Source organism: Durio zibethinus, chromosome 5 (assembly GCF_047325235.1).
Source record: "Durio zibethinus cultivar Kanyao isolate XHJ-2024 chromosome 5, ASM4732523v1, whole genome shotgun sequence".
In the NCBI taxonomy this organism is placed as follows: Eukaryota; Viridiplantae; Streptophyta; class Magnoliopsida; order Malvales; family Malvaceae; genus Durio; species Durio zibethinus.
In genome coordinates, this window is record NC_143166.1 from 34,586,685 (window position 1) to 34,605,791 (window position 19,107).

The 19,107-nt window shown below is 33.5% G+C and overlaps 4 protein-coding genes across 5 annotated transcripts; 3 read left to right on the forward strand and 1 right to left on the reverse strand.

Moving 5' to 3' along the window:
- The first annotated feature begins 674 nt into the window (after positions 1-674).
- Positions 675-3,585, forward strand: LOC111283223 (large ribosomal subunit protein uL3y). Its single transcript, XM_022871680.2, has 6 exons — positions 675-746; positions 1,426-1,531; positions 1,910-2,020; positions 2,198-2,502; positions 2,630-3,039; positions 3,142-3,585. Exons 2-6 carry the CDS (start codon positions 1,447-1,449, stop codon positions 3,398-3,400), a joined length of 1,170 nt encoding a protein of 389 aa, XP_022727415.2. The 5' UTR covers positions 675-746; positions 1,426-1,446; the 3' UTR covers positions 3,401-3,585.
- Positions 3,586-6,272: 2,687 nt separating this feature from the next.
- On the forward strand, positions 6,273-8,480 carry LOC111283224 (uncharacterized). Its single transcript, XM_022871682.2, has 3 exons — positions 6,273-6,413; positions 7,612-8,018; positions 8,197-8,480. The coding sequence occupies exons 2-3, from the start codon at positions 7,728-7,730 to the stop codon at positions 8,338-8,340; spliced, it is 435 nt and encodes a 144-aa protein (XP_022727417.2). The 5' UTR covers positions 6,273-6,413; positions 7,612-7,727; the 3' UTR covers positions 8,341-8,480.
- Positions 8,481-8,498: 18 nt separating this feature from the next.
- On the reverse strand, positions 8,499-13,827 carry LOC111283222 (MACPF domain-containing protein At4g24290-like). 2 transcript variants are annotated; one of them, XM_022871678.2, is made up of 8 exons: positions 13,537-13,827; positions 12,829-13,132; positions 12,293-12,531; positions 11,741-11,942; positions 10,971-11,039; positions 10,670-10,856; positions 9,940-10,106; positions 8,499-9,428 (listed from the first exon to the last, which is right to left on the reverse strand). In XM_022871678.2, the coding sequence occupies exons 2-8, from the start codon at positions 13,087-13,089 to the stop codon at positions 8,742-8,744; spliced, it is 1,812 nt and encodes a 603-aa protein (XP_022727413.2). In that variant the 5' UTR covers positions 13,090-13,132; positions 13,537-13,827; the 3' UTR covers positions 8,499-8,741. The 2 variants fall into 2 exon arrangements, with proteins under 2 accessions (XP_022727413.2, XP_022727414.2); XM_022871679.2 differs by having other exon boundaries at positions 12,829-13,137; positions 13,537-13,774.
- Positions 13,828-16,189: 2,362 nt separating this feature from the next.
- On the forward strand, positions 16,190-18,223 carry LOC111281852 (uncharacterized). Its single transcript, XM_022869582.2, has 3 exons — positions 16,190-16,425; positions 16,686-16,968; positions 17,068-18,223. Exons 2-3 carry the CDS (start codon positions 16,791-16,793, stop codon positions 17,931-17,933), a joined length of 1,044 nt encoding a protein of 347 aa, XP_022725317.2. The 5' UTR covers positions 16,190-16,425; positions 16,686-16,790; the 3' UTR covers positions 17,934-18,223.
- The last annotated feature ends 884 nt before the right edge of the window (positions 18,224-19,107 follow it).

Here is a 19,107-nt window from a genome sequence, read left to right on the forward strand (position 1 = left end):
TAGGGCGTCACACTAATCGCAACAGATATCGTAATCGCAAGCTAAATCGCAACTATAATCAATGTCTGACAATGGATTTAAAAGAAGTTAAAATTCCCAGAAATTGTAAAATAGGATAATAATATTTAATTTTTACTTTTAATAATCGAAATTTAAATTCTGACATTTTAAATACTAAATATATATAATAAGTATTTTTTTATTAATTTTTTTATTATATAATGCTTTATATTGAGCTTGACTTTTTTTTTTTCAATGATGAATATGTTATAATTTTATAATTTTCATAATTTATATGCATATATATATTAAATTTTAAAAAATGCTGCTATAAAGGGTCCAAGATTTGGCGATCTTAGCCCAATGATGGGGCCTGGTTGATCTAAAGGTCTAAAATTTGCTGGTGATGATGGGCTCATAGCTTATTATAAGTGGGCTTACTTTAAGTAAAAAATCCTATTGGGTAAAAACAGAAAAAATATTTTTCAAGTCTTGAAAACTTTTTGGGCCAGCCCATTTTATAAGGATTATAATTTCAATTCAACACACCAAAAAAAAAAAACACCCTAATCTTGGAATCCGACGGCCTATATAATGTAAGAAAGCTAATCGTAGCCGTTGAATCCTTGTCCTCTATACTATAAAACCCCTAGCAAACGAGAGCTCGGGTTTTCATCAAGAGAACAAAAATAAATAGCCGCCTTCGAGCTCCTCTTATTCTTCAATATTTTCTTTTAGATCTCGAGGTATTATCGTTAATTTTTACGTGATTTTCTGGGTTTTTGTTTGAATGCTCTTGGTGTATGAAAACATGTTGATGTAGCTTCAGTTTCTGGGAATGAATGAGATGGATTTCCCCATGAAAAGACATGGTTCGAAAAATCAAGGCTGGAGTCTCGAAAAGGGCTCTTTTCGCCAACACCCTAGAAAAGGGTTCTTGGAAAGAAATACCAAAGGAGCCCGAGAATTGGCGTATTTACGTTTATGCCATAGGCCTTGGTCTTGGGGATCCATTTCCTTTCAGTTCGCTAGATCTGTTGTTCTTCATATGTTTCCACATCAAGGGTTAACTCTTTTATATACATATATATATGCTTTTCTACTTCTTAAGGATTTTTTTTTCTTATATTGCTTTTGCTGTTTGCTTGAATTAGTTAGTTATTGCTCTTTATGATGCTTTGAGTAATTGTCCTGGTTGAAATCTTCAGATGCCCATTGTAGGGTTTTGATTGATGTTATATTTTTTATGTGATTTCATGGCCCTACCTTTACTTTATTTACTTGGTCTATGCATGTTTCAAATACTTCTATTTCCCATATCATGCTTGTGCCGTTAGCTCATGGCTCACTTTGGTGGCTTGAATCCATAACCATTATCCTTAGGCTTAAGTTAAAAATGGAATTAAGCTATGTGGGATTTTGCAGAGTATTTATTATTGAAGAAATATGTCTCATCGCAAGTTTGAGCACCCAAGGCATGGCTCATTGGGGTTTCTCCCAAGGAAAAGGGCCTCCCGCCACAGAGGAAAAGGTTTTTTTTTTTTTCTCTTATTCCCTTTAAATTGTTTATAGTTAGAAACTATTTATGTTTATTTAATAGTAATATTGTTGGATCACCCTATTGTTTAAATTCATTATTGCATCTTAAGTAATCATACTGATATTGAATTAACTGTCTCTGTTGAACCCTGTTTGGTTTAATAGTTTGTGTTTTAATTTGGTACTAATCCATGAGGTTGTAATTGCTAGTACCATCCCCTTTATTATCATGTTCATCATGTGAATTTAATTGGCTGACATGTTTAGTTTGTCATACATTGGCATGATCAAACGTATCTGAATTCCTGCTATGATTGTGTTTAATTAAAATTTGCTTCTAATTTCTGTTGCATGTTTTATGGTTGTTCAGTGAAGGCTTTCCCAAGAGACGATCCTACAAAGCCTTGCAGATTAACTGCATTCTTAGGATATAAGGCTGGAATGACCCATATTGTGAGGGAAGTTGAAAAGCCTGGATCAAGTACGTTTTTGTTTCTATGACTCATGATTGGTTAATTGCGAATTAGTAGATAGACTGTTGCTGATGTACCTGGTTTAAGAAATAGTACACCATTTGCTTTTTACGTGCTTCCTTGCATGGTCTATTTCCTCCATGTTTAGGTGGATAGCTTAATGTATTTATGTTCTTTTCTTCCAGAGCTTCACAAGAAGGAGACATGTGAAGCTGTTACTATCATTGAGACGCCACCCATGGTTGTTGTTGGAGCTGTTGGATATGTCAAAACACCCCGTGGACTTCGAACTTTGGGCACTGTGTGGGCTCAGCATTTGAGTGAAGAGGTGAAACGAAGGTTCTATAAGCACTGGTGCAAGTCTAAGAAGAAGGCTTTCACTAAGTATTCAAGGAAGTTTGAAACTGAAGATGGTAAAAAAGACATTCAGTTGCAGCTGGAAAAATTGAAAAAATATTGTACTGTAATTCGTGTTTTGGCCCACACCCAGGTATTTCCCCTTGAAACATTTCTATATTTTGTAACTATGTTTTAGTCCTTCCAATTCTTGATAATTGAATGCTTTAAGTAATATGTTTTCTGACTTCTTTGATTTCTTCCATTGTGTGTTTCTGTAGATAAGAAAAATGAAGGGTTTGAAGCAGAAGAAGGCCCACTTAATGGAGATTCAAGTCAATGGAGGAACTGTTGCTCAGAAAGTTGACTTTGCTTACAGTTTCTTTGAGAAACATATTCCAGTTGATGCTGTGTTCCAGAAAGATGAGATGATTGATATTATTGGGGTGACCAAAGGTAAAGGGTACGAGGGTGTGGTGACCAGATGGGGTGTCACACGTCTCCCACGTAAGACTCATCGTGGTCTTCGCAAGGTTGCTTGTATCGGTGCATGGCATCCAGCTAGGGTTTCGTTTACTGTTGCCAGGGCTGGGCAAAATGGCTATCATCACCGCACCGAGATGAATAAGAAAATCTACAAGCTTGGGAAGGCTGGCCATGAGTCACATTCTGCCATGACTGACTATGACAGGTTAGCCCAACTGTCCCTTCCCTAGCTTGCTGTTCATATTTTAAGGTAATTATTGCAACTGAGGCAAGTTTAATTGTTATTTGCCTTTTCTCCTATTTTCAGGACTGAGAAGGACATTACCCCAATGGGTGGATTCCCCCATTATGGAGTGGTAAAAGAGGATTATTTGCTGATCAAAGGCTGTTGTGTTGGGCCAAAGAAACGGGTTGTGACGTTGAGGCAGTCCCTGTTGCATCAAACTTCCAGGGTTGCTCTTGAGGAGATCAAGCTGAAGTTCATTGATACATCATCTAAGTTTGGACATGGTCGCTTCCAGACAACACAGGAAAAGGCCAAGTTCTACGGGAAGCTCAAGGCTTGACATGCTTTTTTAAGGAGGGATTGTTTTTTTCTTTTTGCCTTTCATCTTTTGGTACAATATTTTAGTTATTTTCTGATTGCCCTCAATTTCCAATATTGTTTGAGATGGTTCCGACTTAATATTGTAGTTTTTTACCATGATTTTGACGATAATTTTCTTTTATTATCATCAATTTTGTGCCCAAATTTCTTTCGGTTTTTAGCTTTTTCACTGAAACGAAACCTACGTTGCGTTTTCACTGAATCCATTCTTCGATTCATGATGAACTCGCGGCCCATCTGACTGTTTATGTGTATATAAGTGCTTTCTCCTTCTTGTTGGAAGCTTGAAATTCATATCAAATAAATTTGATTCATAGATGAAATGCGTAAACTAATGAGGGTTTATGGTTTTTCTATTTATTTGGGAAAGGAAGATTCATACCCAAAATCATACGCGTTAGTTACATACCCGAGTGTCATTCTTTTTTCTTATTTTCCTTGTGCATTTTTGCGCAGTCATCCAAAAAAAGGAAATTTTTGTGGTGTTTGTTCTACGATCGTTGTTGATAATAAAAGCTTTTGTCATAAGTTTCATTAGGTGGGTAGTAGCATGATTTCATGTGAAAATTCAATTGCAAATCAACATAAACAAGGATAATCCATTATCCTTTTAAATCTGTATCTGATTCGGCCATGGCATCATTTCTACACGCGCAATAAGAGAGAGAAACAGAGGGAAGGAGGCACATGGAAACAAGTGGGAGTTCAATGGTGAATAAGGCCAAATGAAAGAAAAAAAAAAAAGCAAAGCTTTGACTGAGTAGTGTGATAAAGATTAAAGAAGTGAATCATAACTATTAAACAACAGTCTGCGCTAGATATGGGAGTGTTGATACATGGAATATAATCTTTGCTTTAGTTTATTTTTTGCTTACAAGACTCAAAAAAAAAAAAAAATCTTCTTGTTGGAAAAGGAAAAGGTTGCTTGTGTCAGTGTCAGGGACTTGGTTGTCAAAAAGAAGAGAAAAAAAGATAAAGGAGAGAAATTTATGCTTGCTATCTGTTCTTTTGTTTTTCAACATCTGCTATAGTGTGCTTTCCTATCAGTCTCCTCTTTTACAAATGTCTTACATGGACATGGGAAACAAACAATTATCTTTTCTTAAAATGACCTTTGTGCATGAATTGTATTTGTTTAACTCAGTCAACATTGAATACTAAAAGCATACATACACATTTCATGTAATTGAATCAATTTTTATCTACAAATCCAGGCAGGAAAACATGGTGATTCTTGCTCTGATAAAGTTCATTTTTCTAGTACTTCGGAATGGATATTTGTTCCCCACTACCCTCTCTTCCCTAACAACTAGTCGAATGATATGAAAACTCAGTGTTACATAAATTTGTTTCTTTCTACGAATGTGATACAAGATGATAAGTTAGCTTAAATTCAAAACTTTAGGAATTTGATTTATTTTCAGACAGGTCTAGATAGGCTTTCACATCATTCTCAGACATTTTGATTCTCTTGTTGACAAAGAGTCTTTAACTCAATGCATCTCAGGTTAAAGAACCTCTTTCTTTCTCAAGGGTCCTTTTCATAACTTACGCTGTAATTATTGCCTTTTTTTTTCTTTTTATGGAAACCCTTGTCTGAGAGCGCGGGAAAGAGAAAGATAGAGAGCAACGTTGGTCTGTTCAAGAAAGAAAACTAATAGCAGTACTACAAGTTTTAAGATAGGATTGGATTCTTCCATTTTTATTGTTAAAACTATGAAAAACTTGCAAATAATAGAGCTATATTGTGGCTTTAGTGTTTCTGACAAAAGTAATGGGGCATATGGGTTCCTCTCACCTCCCACCAGGTTACTTTAAGAAAATATGAGGAATAATTGTGGTCTACTACATCACCCCCATTTCTAGCTCTACCCTTTTTGCGCCAGACTATTTTCTTTCTTCTCTTGAATCATGACATTTCTGGTATTGCATAGCTGTAAGGTATCCCAACATTAGTTCTCTCTTTCTCATCTCTTTTCTCTTAAATATTCAATTCTATTTATTATTGTTTTTGTGTTTGCTTTGATCACATGCCTATTCATTCCCTAAGCTATTTAAAATCTTATACTACAACATATAGTTTAACCTTTCAGCAGCCTTTGGTTAATTATTTCAGTCTTCGATATTCTCTAGCAGCTTTATGTTTTATTTTGTTTTCTTTGGTTTAGTTGGAGATCATGTGAGATTTCTCCATCTTTCCCATGATTACACACCTGAATAGGTCAGACATTAATGATACCTAGAAAACCTTTAAAACCTTTAATCTAGAAGGTTTTGCCTACCTCATGTATTCCCTCTAATATTTATGCACTAATTCTTAATGATAGTTATAATCATGATCTTTCATGTGAAAATTTGCTGCAATAGTGAGTGGAAATAATTGTATCTTCGAGTTTTTTACCACGGAAATGCAGTTAATAATTATAATTATATTGGAGCAGTTGAGCAATAACAACTTGATATCATCCCTGTTAAAACCCAGAATTAAATTCAGAATTCCCACCTGAATATGTAAATTCAAGAATTAAAAAGTGACAACTTTTGAAAAGAAACCAATAGACCACTCTTTTTATTTCGGCTCCCCAGACAGGAAGGCCCATGCTTTTGATTCCTTTAGTTTTGCTTCTTCAGACACGATATAGTATTCATTAAGTTAGGCATCGGGATCTTTGTCTTTACATTAATTTTCAATTGGCAATAAAAGCTATCTGCACTGAGTTTGCTTTCTTTAAATAATTCATTGAGAAGTGTGGGTGTCTTGTTTTTCCAGGGCAGTTGAGCTATAGGATCCAAGGACTAAGATCACGTTTGCTTCTAGTTCCCAGGACCAAATTTCAAGGCTTCATAGCTTCTTTTAACAACAGGTTGGTTTATTACATCCCTTCATGGCATGACAATTCACTTGCCACACTGCACAAACGCCGGAATAGGATCACCGGAGAGTCACTGAAAATCTGCTGTTTTTTCTCTTGGTAAGTATTGATAAGTTTGTTTTCATTTGTAATGATACCAGCGGCATTCCAGTCACTGCTGCTGAAGTATTTAGAATTAGGTGATATGTGCTGTGGAACTTTGGGTCAATGTCCTTTGTTCAGTTTTTCATCATACATCTATGATTTCTTCCTAGTTCAGTGATATCGATCGCAAGGTTGATAATCATCAAGAAGTCAGTTTTAGAGCTCTGGTCTGTGATATCAACAGTACTAAGTTATTTACTCTTGGATTATATTGAACTAATATTGAACTTCCTGAATGTGTTCATTCAGCCATCTTTCTTAAGTGAAGAAACCACAATAGTCAACTGGAACTTGATTCTGTACCACCCCTTATTTTGGGCCTTTGTTTCTATGGCAGCCTGAAAATGCCATTCCCATCTCTGGCTTTTTTTTTTTTTTTTTTTTTTTTCAAACAGAAAGGCTGAAATCACCCGAAAACAAGTTTGTTTCTTTTCTTTTCTTTTCTTGGAGTCCTGGATTTCTTTTCCTTCTCATAGACTTGAAAATAATTTTTATCTTGTCCTATGCTAAGATTTTTCTTAATACCTTTTTGCCTAGTCCATGTGCTATGATTACTTTGGAGAATTTTGAAGAAACTACATTACTATCATATTTTCATTCATGATTAGTTATCTTACAAATGTCAATAATGGTAATAACTCATCAAAATAAGTAATTTGTGCCCTGTTAGTCAAAAGGTCAAATTTGTGGGTGAGCTATTGACCTGATTATATGGTTTCAGGAGGCCCTTTTTTTTTTTGTCTTTCATAATTTTTGCCATTGTTTGTGGCCTCTTTAGACCCAGGGAATCTGACCCTTCCCCAGACCTCTCGCATAGCGAGAGTTTTACGCAGCTGCTTTTTATTTTTTATTTTTAAATAGATGTGTACAAGGTTTGCTGAAAAAATTACTTGAGCATTTCATGGCAGATGTCATTGGCAACACCCTTTCCTCTTGTTAATTCATCACGTATTACCAATTTTGCCATGTCACTGTTGTTCCTTGTGCTAAATGCATTTTCTCATGAAATCACTACGTTGAAAATTTGTCATAGGAGACATTTTGCCATTGAAATATGTTTTTCATTAATGTTCCCACCTACCTGGATTAAAAAATTTGTCCATTTTCTCTGTATTAGAATTTTTATGATATCCTTTGTCAATTTCTTTTTCAGAGACTATGACAACTCAAGAATGAGGAATGGCATTAATTTTCTGAGAAGAAAAACCAGCTGCTACGCCTAAATCTGCTGTAAGCATGTTTTGATCAGTCACAAGTTCGAAAAGAACTATGAATGAGTTTGGTACTGAAAGATCAAGTCCATGGAACATATACACAGGTTCGGATCCGAGTCCATCTCAAACAGTAGTTGATAAGGAAACTCCGGGGAAAAGCTTCGGAACATCCATGAATGCCATTTCTTTTGGCTTTGTTGCTACAGCCATCTTGATATCAATGTTCCTTATCATGGCCATCTTTGAACACCTTTTTCGTCCAAATCCTGCTTTTTCTTCACCTGATCAAGTTACGGATGGTGCTCTAGCATCTGGAGAAGTTGAAAAACTTGGGAATCCACAAAGAGTAAGTTACTATATCTTCAGGCTCTTATGTTAACCCTATAATATCTGTGAATGAAGATCATCCAAATCAAAAGTCAGCAGGAGGTTAAATATAAAACATATTTCCATTTCTGGAATATGCTTGTTTCAATCATTCGTGGAACTGACCTTTGTTGTATGTATGTTCCGATGGATGGCAGGAATCAACATCATATGCATCTGATTTCTCAGTAGTGATGCCAGGAGAGCAATATCCTACCTATATTGCTCAACCTGCTCCCCTACCTTGCCCAAGGGAAGGCATCTATTGGGCCCCCCATGAACATAATTTTGTATTTCCTTAAGTGTACAAATGCACAAAGCATCATCGAGGATGCATGTAATTTATCAACAATCAACCTTCCTCTTTTCTATAATCCATTATCCAATGAAATATTGCATCTTGAAGCTGGTTTGCCCTCATTTTTTTAAACAGAGGGATTACCCTCATGAACACAGCAACTTGACAAATTGATATTAGAAACAAAGAAAAAAAATTATATATAGTACAAGATAAAAATTTGTAAGTAATGAATACAATGATATAACCACCACCCCAAATCCAACACATCCAAACATATCTCTTCAGACTTCTTATGCGTCAACTTCCCAGTCCTTTTCTTTTGGGATTTTCTGATCTTCAGAAAATTTTTCCTAATTATATTTGGCAAGGGAAAAAAAGGGTGATAAGTGGTCAAAAAATATGCTAGTGCTCCTCTATGCCTTCTTCATCAGGTAATATTGCAGTCAATAAAGAATACTTAACCCGGAGAGAGATCCTTCCCTTCTCAACAAGTAATCTTGCCCCAGAAACGACCCAATATCCAGGAATTTCTTGTGGCCCTCTTGTCAGCTCTGTTGTATCAACGAATTTCAAAAGCTTGGGGGCTTGAACAGGAACAGGAGGGCCTCCAGGATAAACAGCAGAGTTTATATTCACATCAACTGGCCTGGGAGGTGGCTTCTGAACTGTAGTGAAGTGATGACTGATTAGTGTGGATATGAGTCCAGACTTAGGGGCCAACACAGGCGATCCATCCCATTCTGGATGCTTAACAGACATTGCCCCCACGACAGTTGAGAAGCGTAGTCGTAAAAAGAGAATATTTTTAAAACCATGATTCTCAACCTGCAATCGGGCTCCAGTTACTATGGAAAGGTCCTCATCAGACTCAACAGGAGCAGTGCATACGTGAGAGTAGTTCTTCCAATAAACTTTCTCATAGTATTTACGATCATGAGACTCTTGGCAGAAGTTCCCATTTGGATCATCTACAAGTTGGAAAATTTTTGGAAGGGAGGAAAGGTGCTGCACGTGGATGGCTAAGCGGTTGCTTCGTCTACCTTCTAGATATAGTCGGAGGCCAGTCACTGGCCTCTTACCCACATCAACCTGTCATGAAATTATATAAAGTAGAAATTAGCTATAGTTCCTTTCTTTTGATATGAACAACACTTAGCCAGAAAAGGCTACAGCGTCAATGATCCTAGAGTTACTATCGGTTTCCAACTTCATCTCCAGACTATGAAACAAAGTTGAATAGTGCTCTCTTTGGGAGACCTAAAGAAGATGAAGTCTTGGATAAACTGTTACTGATATGAGTTCCACCAGAAGCATTTTCTTTGATATAACTATAGATAAATCTTGTCTAATTACAAAATGCTATTTCCTTGTTAACAATTAACATACAATCATCATGGCACAGATTTCTTTTACTTTAAAATGCTGAGACTTTAGTGATCATCTATAATCCAACACCAGCATATCAACATGTTATCAAGTTTGTCTAGCCAAAAGGGCAACAAGAACTACTCAACACATACATGGATGAAACCTACATAGTCAAACACTTGATGCATCCTACAAAAAGCTAGAAAGTTTTTAATTTAACAAAATTCTTTACCAGAGTAGTGTTCACAAAAAGCTTGGGCCCCATGAAGCTGAATTGTAAAGATGCAGTGCTTTGTTGCTTTCGTTGTGGACCAAGAGGAAGTTCATTGAAAACTGGTGCCCACTGTCTTGGAAGCTGAAATTCCAAAAACTGGTGGAGTTCTTCAATCGGTGGTTTATCTGTAAGAGCAATAGCTTATGGATGAAACATGTGTAGACTGTTTGCAATATAAATAAAGAAGTACCATTTGCAGCGGTAACCAAAATGAAGGAAAATAAAGTCCAATTGCATTGTTTCATGACACATCAAATGAAACAATAGAAAGACCGATCAATTATTCTATTCCAAATATCTCTCTCTTAGTTCAACCGTTCAAGCACAGCTAGTTAAGGATTCCATGATAACAAAAGTGATCCAAGATCACATCTTATTGATGCAGTGTGCTACTCACTGACAACTTATGGTCATTTAATAAAGGTTTTAACCAAAATAAGCTCATAACTCTTGGGTTTGATTGCCTTAGAATTACATAGCAATAAGATGGTTAATGAATTTATGATATCTTATATTTGACATATTGTCAGAAAATTTTGAAGAAACAAAAACCTGAGGCACACTTCTTCCAGAAAATACTGAATGCATTCCAAATTTAAAAAAAAAAAAGTGAGACACGATAATTCAAATTAGCAGCAGAAAACCATAATGCATTAGATGGACAGACAGAAATACAGGTCTTGCTTACATCGCAAATACAGATTTATGGCATGGCTCAGAAATCCACTACCCTGGACTCCATTCAACAGAGAAGTAATTGGGATAAAGGACATTGAGATCACATCAGGCTCTGACTGAACTGTTTGTAACCAGTCATTATGAGATAGGTTTCTATTATCACTTCCACCTCTCCTTTTGTAAATGCTTATAATATCCTGCAATTTTTAGTTAATTATTAACAAAATTGATATTGGGAAAAAAATTTAAACCTTTATCAAGGGACCTTAACTAACAAGCTAACAAGATCATATAAAAGCCAGAACACAAACCTCTTTATGTGCATATGAACTTGATGGACTATTATTTGCAAATGTCAGCTGCTGCTCCCTGATTTCAAACTGAAACAGAAATGATTAGATAAGGCACCTTAGAAGATATCGCAAATTATGCCAATGGTTCACTTATAAGGATTATTGACAGACAAATTAAACCTAATAACAAATTTAAAACAAAAAAAAAATCACCATCAAAGATGGAAGCAGATCAGAAATATGCAGATGACGAGCCATAATTTCTTTATTCAATAGATTATTAATCTCTACTAACAAAGGCAAGCAATTAAAGCATAGAGGGTCAAAGTAATAAAATTAAAAACAAAATTGTCAACCTACTTGAAAGACCTAGAATACAACACTATCCTCATCAAACAGTGGCAAAGCAAAAACAATTACAAATCCAGATCCTGGTCTAAAACGTAAACAGTTTAAACAGTACAGACTTTTCATATTCTCTGGCAACTATTTAACTGGTATCTCACTAGCAATCATGTAATACCAATGTGATACGGGGTTGTAGTGTTAGTATGTTAAGAAAGAGAGAAAACTCTCCCTTTTGAAAGTACTTCTCTAAACAAATTTTGAAGCCAATACACAACAACCAGCAACAACTTCCACAATAATACCCTGCTTCCCAGGTCTCTCATGGAGACTGTACCCAGTTGTAAAAGAATATTGATTTCATTCCATCCAAAGGAGAAGCATGATTTATCAAGATACACAACTACAGATTTGAAGAATATCATAGACAGTCTATGGCAAACCTTGTCACTCTCAAAAACTTGCTCAGACCCCATACTATAATGTCCATTGGCATCTAAAAACCTCTTATCAGCCATATCCTTCAATCTTTTCTGGATATCAGCAGGTTGAAGAGTCGAGGAATGCTGCTGTTTTATGTAAATAACATCCTTCCCTCCCATCTTCACACCAACAATAATATGAGTGCCGTAAGTGTCAATAAACCTGGGATGCCACCAAAATTATATAAGAGACCTCAAATAGTATACAGAAGAAAGTAAGAACATTAAATAAAACAGGCAATAGACATCAGAAGATTTTATACCCAAACACCACAAAACAGCATTCTACTTATTTTCATCAAGAATATACAGGCCAAACCAGTATAAAAGAAACTAGAAAGTTGATCGTTGAATTGTTCTCCATGTGATGGCAAAATTCAAAGAGAGGTAGAGAGAAATAAGCATGGGATGAAGCCCAATTCATCAAATAAGGAAGAAAACGCCTCCTAAACCTGGTCTTAATTAAGAACTCCATCACCAGAATTCAAAGATAAAATTTGAGTAGAAATTCACCTTGCCAATGCTGCAGGTTCCCATGTTGATGGGACTGCTTTCTTGACATGATCTCGTAGCACCATTTGAGGTTTCTCCACCGCAACTGAGTAGAGGGTGATGAACACCCCATCAAAAGCAAGTGTCTTGGTATTGGCAGCATCTTTTTTCCAACAACCAGAGAATTCAAACATGTAATTGAAGAGGCCGGAAGGTATTTTTCCAGTCAAAGATATTTCTTGGTTGAACTGCTCCGACATCTGGAGAAAATAAAAGAAAAGAAATGAGAAAAAGCAGACTCTCAAGACAGACTAAAAAAATGTATAAATGGAACCAAATCGCAACATGACTAGCATTTCTCATATATCTTCTAGAGGATTTGACTCATGCCACAGCAATTGAAATACTAATACATATGGATATTGATAATATCAGCTAATAAGCAGGTAGGGTGTAATTTTTACGTCCGAACAGACTACTTTTGTGAGAAGAAAAACATAAAAACCAAATTATTGATACGATAGCATTGAACAAACAATAAACTATTAAACTATTACCTGTTGGAAGGAGAGAACATCAGACCTGAATCGAGTACGCTCCCCTTTATCACATTTTATTGACTTGGACACGTTGGGTATGGATATTCCACCAGGCAAAACAATCTCACGGCCTCCATCTTCATCAATCTCAATAAGACATGGATCTTTTGAATCTCCTTTACAGTACTTCAGCCTAAGATCCATTCCGACATCATATCCACATCCAATGGACCGAATGGCAATCTCAGCCGCCTTTGGAGCTAGAACCTTAAGCGCCATTGCTCAGTGCATCACTCTTTTTCAACAAAATTGAAACCAAATTCTACACTTGATTCAATCATTCAAAATAAACAAACTTTAGTCCAAGTAAAGCAACAATTTTTTTCAATCATTTCCATAAATAAACCTAACCCAAATTCTACAAATAGCTGAACTTGTAAAAACCTAACAAAAACCATCGTTTAAAAGCATGTTTTACCAAAACAGAGCAGATCATAAGTCTTTAAATAGCTCAAAATTTCAAATATATATCAATTGAAAGCAAATTTCATTTTTCCAACAAACAAGCAGAGCTAAAACGAATTTAGCTCAAATTAACAACATTCAAAGCCCAAATATAGTTCAAATTGAGCAAAGATCCCTAAATTCATGAAAAGAAAAGATACCAAAACTGCAAATAGACTCAAATAAATAAGTTAGCTCAGATTAGAAAAAAAAAATTCGCACATTTTACGCAGGCCAAGAACTATAGTGGAAAACTTTGGTGGGAGTTTTTTGAGCAGATTTTGAAGCTCAAACAACCAATCAAAGTGAAGCTCACGCAATTTGAAGCCCAAATGTCAGTCCCTTTGTTCGATTTCGAGGTTTATCCAAACTGCGAGGTTTTAACGATGGGAAATTTAAAGAACAAAACCTAAACGAAGAAAAAAAAAAGTGGTTCTTTGATGGAGAAAATTTGGAGAGTGAAGAAATGTAAATAAAATAATAAATGAAATTTAACGAAAAAGAGAAACCCCTAGAAAGGGAAGGGTTGAGAGAGACGCAAGTAATAAAAATGGGGTTTGACTGGAATGAGAGATTCTATTGACACGTGAGTCAGACTCAGACTTTAACTGCGAGTTTTCATCAAAGTGGCGCTTTCAACGCTGAGGTTATATTAACTTCACAGTCTGTTATACAAGTTCTCCGCACCGCCAATCTCGTTCCATTAAATTTCTTACATTATTTATTTTACTATGATAATCCTTAAATTATAGTAGTAATTATTAATTAATCAAGCAAGTTGGTTTTTTTTTTTATTATTACCTCTAACGTTATAATTAATTACTTAAAATGACAGGAAAACATTAAAAATATTAATGTTTCTCAATGTAATTGTGGTCTATCATTTCCTTTTTTATTGAACCACAAAATATCCTTAAAGTAACTTTTAACTTGGAAGTTCATATTTGGCTTAGAATAAATTATGAATTAATATTCACCATTGGATATAATCTTAAACTTTGACGGAAAATAATTATATTTGTATATTCAATTATATATAATCACATTATAATTTATACGATACATAAAATAATTTTATTTATTTAATGTGAATATATATACAAATTATTATTTTTAAATTATATTCAAAATTTTAAAACTCATAACATATATAAAATTTATATATATTGATTTTTCATTAAAAAATGCATTTTCTAAAAATAGCAAGAAAAAAATTATGTTTTTTCTTTGAATATTTTTGTTTACAATAATATTTATACATCTTTAAGATTATATCAAATAAAAATAAATTATATATTTCTTAAAAAATAAAAATATATATTATTGAACGATAAATTTAATAATAAAATACGTATTAACATACTTTCACTTTAGTAATTTTGATTAAATTATTATACAAAATATGAAAATTATTTAAAAATATGTGAAAAAATAAAAATAAATTAAAAATATTATTCTGTTCATAAGAATAAAACTATAATAATAATAAAATATATCTTGAAAAATAGTTATAAGCAAAAAAAAAAAAAATTACAATAGTAATAGAATATAACTTGAAAAAAAGTTACTAAAAAAATAAAAAAAAAATTTATGTATAACACATTACATTTATAGTCTTAAATTTGAAGAAAATTATTTAATGGCAATTAGGATAAAATAGATAATTTTTAAATTAATTTTTTAAAATTTAAAATAGATATAATAAGTGATAAAGATAATATTAATTTTTTTCATTTATTTGAAGTATAAATTTGATACTTAGAGTTTAAATAAATATAATCATTTTGATGATCTTATTATTTAAATATTTAAGATGAAAATTTTTGAATTTTCAAAATTTTCATAAAATTATTTGAATTTTTAATGTCTTGTGTAAATTTTTTAAATAGAAAAATTTTTAAATCAAAATAAAAAAGATTGTTAAAAGATTTGAATAAATTTAATCTTTATAATTTTTAAATATGTTTGAAAGATTTTGATAATTAAATAATTTTTTAAATAAGGTTATTTGGTAAACAACTTAAATTATTTATTAACAAAATAAAATTTATATTTCATATTTTTAATTTTAAAAAATATATATCTAAATTGATTTGATTTTCAATTATAATTTGCATAATTTTGATATTTGAATAAATTCAAAATTATCTAATTCATAATTAAAAAAATTATCTTATGTGTTATTTAAAAAATTTGTCTATATAAATATCCATGTGGTAAACTTGTTTATATATATTGTTATATAATATATATATATATATATATTAGATTTATAAATTAATAAAATTTAATGTTTAGTTTAATTGATATTTATAGTTATTTTTAATATGTGATTCAATAATTTTAAAATTTTAAAATTATATTTTTTATTAAAAAACTTTAATATAAATTTTCTCTTTATTTTTAGATTACATATTTTTTATATTAAAAAATATAATCTACTATAAATGCGTGTTTTTCTTTGCGTTTCTATTGCACTAAATTTAGAGGAAGGATTAATTTTAATTCTTAAACTAAATTAAGTTGTATTGACCTAAATTTGGATTGGTGTTTCGATTATGCCGTCTTGCTTAGAGTATCTGGCCTTTTATTACGTAAGAAATTTGTTGCCCAAATAAATAAAGCTTCAATGACGGAAGGAAACCCAATAGTTTCCTGCCACGTCATCAACAAGATTTAGGCTGGGGGCCCCAACAAGATACTAAAGCTAAGTCACTGAATATGCCACGCAAGCACTTTTCGGATCAGATGGATGCTCTCCATAGATGACACGTGTCATAGGCGTATATATCAAGTGAACAGTTAGGGGTATATCGGTAATTGGATGCAAGAAACGAAAACCGTTCAATATTTTTTAACAACCACAGATTACGTTATGAATTTATCTAAAAAAAGCGTTATTCTGTTTTCAAATTTTTTTCTTTAACTTTCGGAATCTTTCAGAGTTCTCTTTTTGCTCTGCTTCAATCTCAGAAATATTCTTTGGAATTGTCCTTTTAAAAAAATTTATTTAATTTCAATGAAATTTACTCGATAGATTTCGAAGGAAGCCATATTTGAATAAGTCGGTGACTCGAAGCGGCCTCAGAGTTGAGTCTCAGAGTTGAGTCCGTAAGTTTTAATGATGCTTTGGAATGATTTGATTTATTGAATTTATTTTCGATTGATTAATTTGTATATTCCTTTAATTTAAGATTATTTTGTTATTTACTTAATTTATATCATTATAATTGCAGATTTTAGAACCTGAAATTTCGATTATTTCAAAAACCAGAACTTTTGTGATTATAATTTATTCCATTAATAAGCTTTTATTTTTTTATTAAATTTAATCTTTTTTTTAGTAAAATTAATTTTCATTATACCAACAGAAGATTGGGAGGAAAAGGCTAGAACACAGCTCAGGCATACGGACACGAGGTTGACCGGCAAAGACCAGTAATCACCGAGCCGAACCCGGTGTTTAGGCGAATCAAATGACGGCGAGCGAAACGATTGGTGGCGATGAAGGGATGGCTTCATCGCCGAGAAGTAGGTTGAAGTTTCTATGCAGCTATGGCGGGAAAATATTGCCGAGGCCAGGCGACGCCAACCTCAAGTACGTTGGAGGAGAGACTCGTGTGGTGGCGGTCCCTCGGGATATCAAATTTACAGGTTTACCCTCGTTTCCTCCTTACTAAGCTTTATTACCAAAGGTTACGGCGTTTCAATAAGCTTTTTTTTTTTAAGTGACATTGTCCCCATGCATGACAGAATTAATGAAGAAGCTAAACAGTATGGTTGACGGGGACATGATTTTGAGATACCAGGTTATCCCTGAGGAACTTGATGCCTTGGTAACTGTGAAATCCGATGAGGATCTGAAACACATGGTTGATGAGTACGATCGTCTTGAAGGTGAAGGGACTCCAAAACTACGTGCTTTCTTGTTTCCCTCGAGTCCAGTCGTGGTTGAGAACCAAATGAACCCTGTTGATCCTTACGCCGTTGAGCAGCGGTATATAGAAGCCGTCAATGGCATAACTCGTCCAAGTTCAAATAATAGTAGTGGTAGGCTCACCCCTGTCAATGGAAACCGCCCCAACTTCAGCGTCTCCGCTTGCTCTTCCCCGGCTTCTCCTGATGATGGCAGAATTATGGATAATTCTTTGCATCTGGAGCCACCATTGTTGAATAATGGATACCGTCATAACAGACCCACCTTAGCTAAAGTCCAGAGTTCTCCTAGCCTTTACAGCCTTAGCACCCTCCATCCCCAAAGCAACAACAACAACCATAGCAATTGCCAAGTTTACCAGCCACATAATTTTTACCACCAAAATCACCAGCAGCTACAGCTTTACAGCGTTCAATTTCCAAAACCACCCCTAGAATTTCGGGCTGAGAAGCCACCAGGGCCACACGACTTTGGGAGGGGCCCTATGGGGCACGGTCATGTTCCAATAAACCATGTCTACTCCATAGGCAGACAAAATGTGGGGAATGGATACGGCAGGTGTGATTGCTGCTGCGATGAGTGCTTGGCTTATGCAAGTGGAGGGCTTATTAGGAGAAGTAGCCTTCCCACGAGTGGAAGGCTTGATAAGCCAGACAGTCCCGGGAACCGTATGTGGGAATAAAGCAATGGCATCGAAATCGAATACTATACTTTTCATCTGACTGAAGAAGTGAAAGATGGGTATATAATTTTTTTTTTCTTTTCTTTTGGTTGGATTGGTGAAATTGTTTCTTTACTGGTGTTGATTTTCCTTTTCCTTTTACCCTGACTTGATTTTTTTTTTTTAAATTTTTGTTAATGTATATTGCCATGTTGAATTATTAAACAACATTTATGGATATTATATTGCGAAGATGTTATGTAAACATATTTACAGAAATGACGAGGTTGCAGGAACGAGTTTCTATGTTCCATCTTTTTTTTTCTTTGTTAGGAGAAAAATGTTTGCCCCAGAGTCTAAAAGAAAAACTGTGCTGAAATTTGGAATTCTGAGGCATTTTAAAAAAAGTTTGTGCTTATTTTAATTGCTGTCCTGTGGTGGATAAGTTAATTTCCTTTTTTAACTGAGGTGAATTAGGTAGGCTTCTTCGACGTGGAAGCACAATGTTTAAAATCTCTGAAATATACAGAAACTGGGCAAATGATTATCTGGGTTCATTTATAATTATGGTCGGTGAATTAGGTATTCCGTTGTTAATTGTAGCTAATTATTACGTTCTTTTATAATTATACTTTGATGATAATCCAACGATAAATCATTGATAATTACTGATGAAAATATTTCATTGAAAAATTTTATCCGTGATATTTTAATTTTTAGTAATGCAATGTATACTTTTGGGGTGACAACTTTCTGACTGATTAGTAAGATTCTTTTACTTCTCTGTCGTTGGAGATAATTTTTAAGTGTTAACAATTCGTCGATTTGATTTAATTAATTTTTATTTAATAAATAATTAAATTGGTTAAAAAATTTTAAATAATTGATCGCAATAAAATTGATCAAAATTAATTTAATTAAATAATTAAAATTTTTTATTTTTTTATTATAAATAATTAGTTAATCATAAATTTAATTTAATAAAATTTAAACTAAAATATCATTCAAATAAAATTATTAAAAGATTTAATAATTTTAACAATATTTTATAAAAAAATACTTATATCAATTTTTTTATCTTTTATTAAAAAATTAATTTTAAAAATAAAAAATTAATCAAATTAATTAATTTAATCAATTTAAAAAATTAATTATAATCAAAATCGAATAAACCAATCCAATTCAAATAAATTCA

Bases quoted from the DNA above. Each gene is read 5' to 3' on its own strand.
- LOC111283223 (XM_022871680.2), top strand. From the start codon at position 1,447: ATGTCTCATCGCAAGTTTGAGCACCCAAGGCATGGCTCATTGGGGTTT. The intron at 1,532-1,909 runs GTTTTTTTTTTT...ATGGTTGTTCAG, and splicing joins CTCCCGCCACAGAGGAAAAG to TGAAGGCTTTCCCAAGAGAC. The intron at 2,503-2,629 runs GTATTTCCCCTT...GTGTTTCTGTAG, and splicing joins GTGTTTTGGCCCACACCCAG to ATAAGAAAAATGAAGGGTTT.
- LOC111283224 (XM_022871682.2), top strand. From the start codon at position 7,728: ATGAATGAGTTTGGTACTGAAAGATCAAGTCCATGGAACATATACACA. The intron at 8,019-8,196 runs GTAAGTTACTAT...GATGGATGGCAG, and splicing joins AACTTGGGAATCCACAAAGA to GAATCAACATCATATGCATC.
- LOC111283222 (XM_022871678.2), bottom strand. From the start codon at position 13,089: ATGGCGCTTAAGGTTCTAGCTCCAAAGGCGGCTGAGATTGCCATTCGG. The intron at 11,040-11,740 runs GTTTGCCATAGA...TTTCTGTTTCAG, and splicing joins AAGTTTTTGAGAGTGACAAG to TTTGAAATCAGGGAGCAGCA. The intron at 10,107-10,669 runs GTAAGCAAGACC...TTGCTCTTACAG, and splicing joins CATAAATCTGTATTTGCGAT to ATAAACCACCGATTGAAGAA.
- LOC111281852 (XM_022869582.2), top strand. From the start codon at position 16,791: ATGACGGCGAGCGAAACGATTGGTGGCGATGAAGGGATGGCTTCATCG. The intron at 16,969-17,067 runs GTTTACCCTCGT...CATGCATGACAG, and splicing joins TCGGGATATCAAATTTACAG to AATTAATGAAGAAGCTAAAC.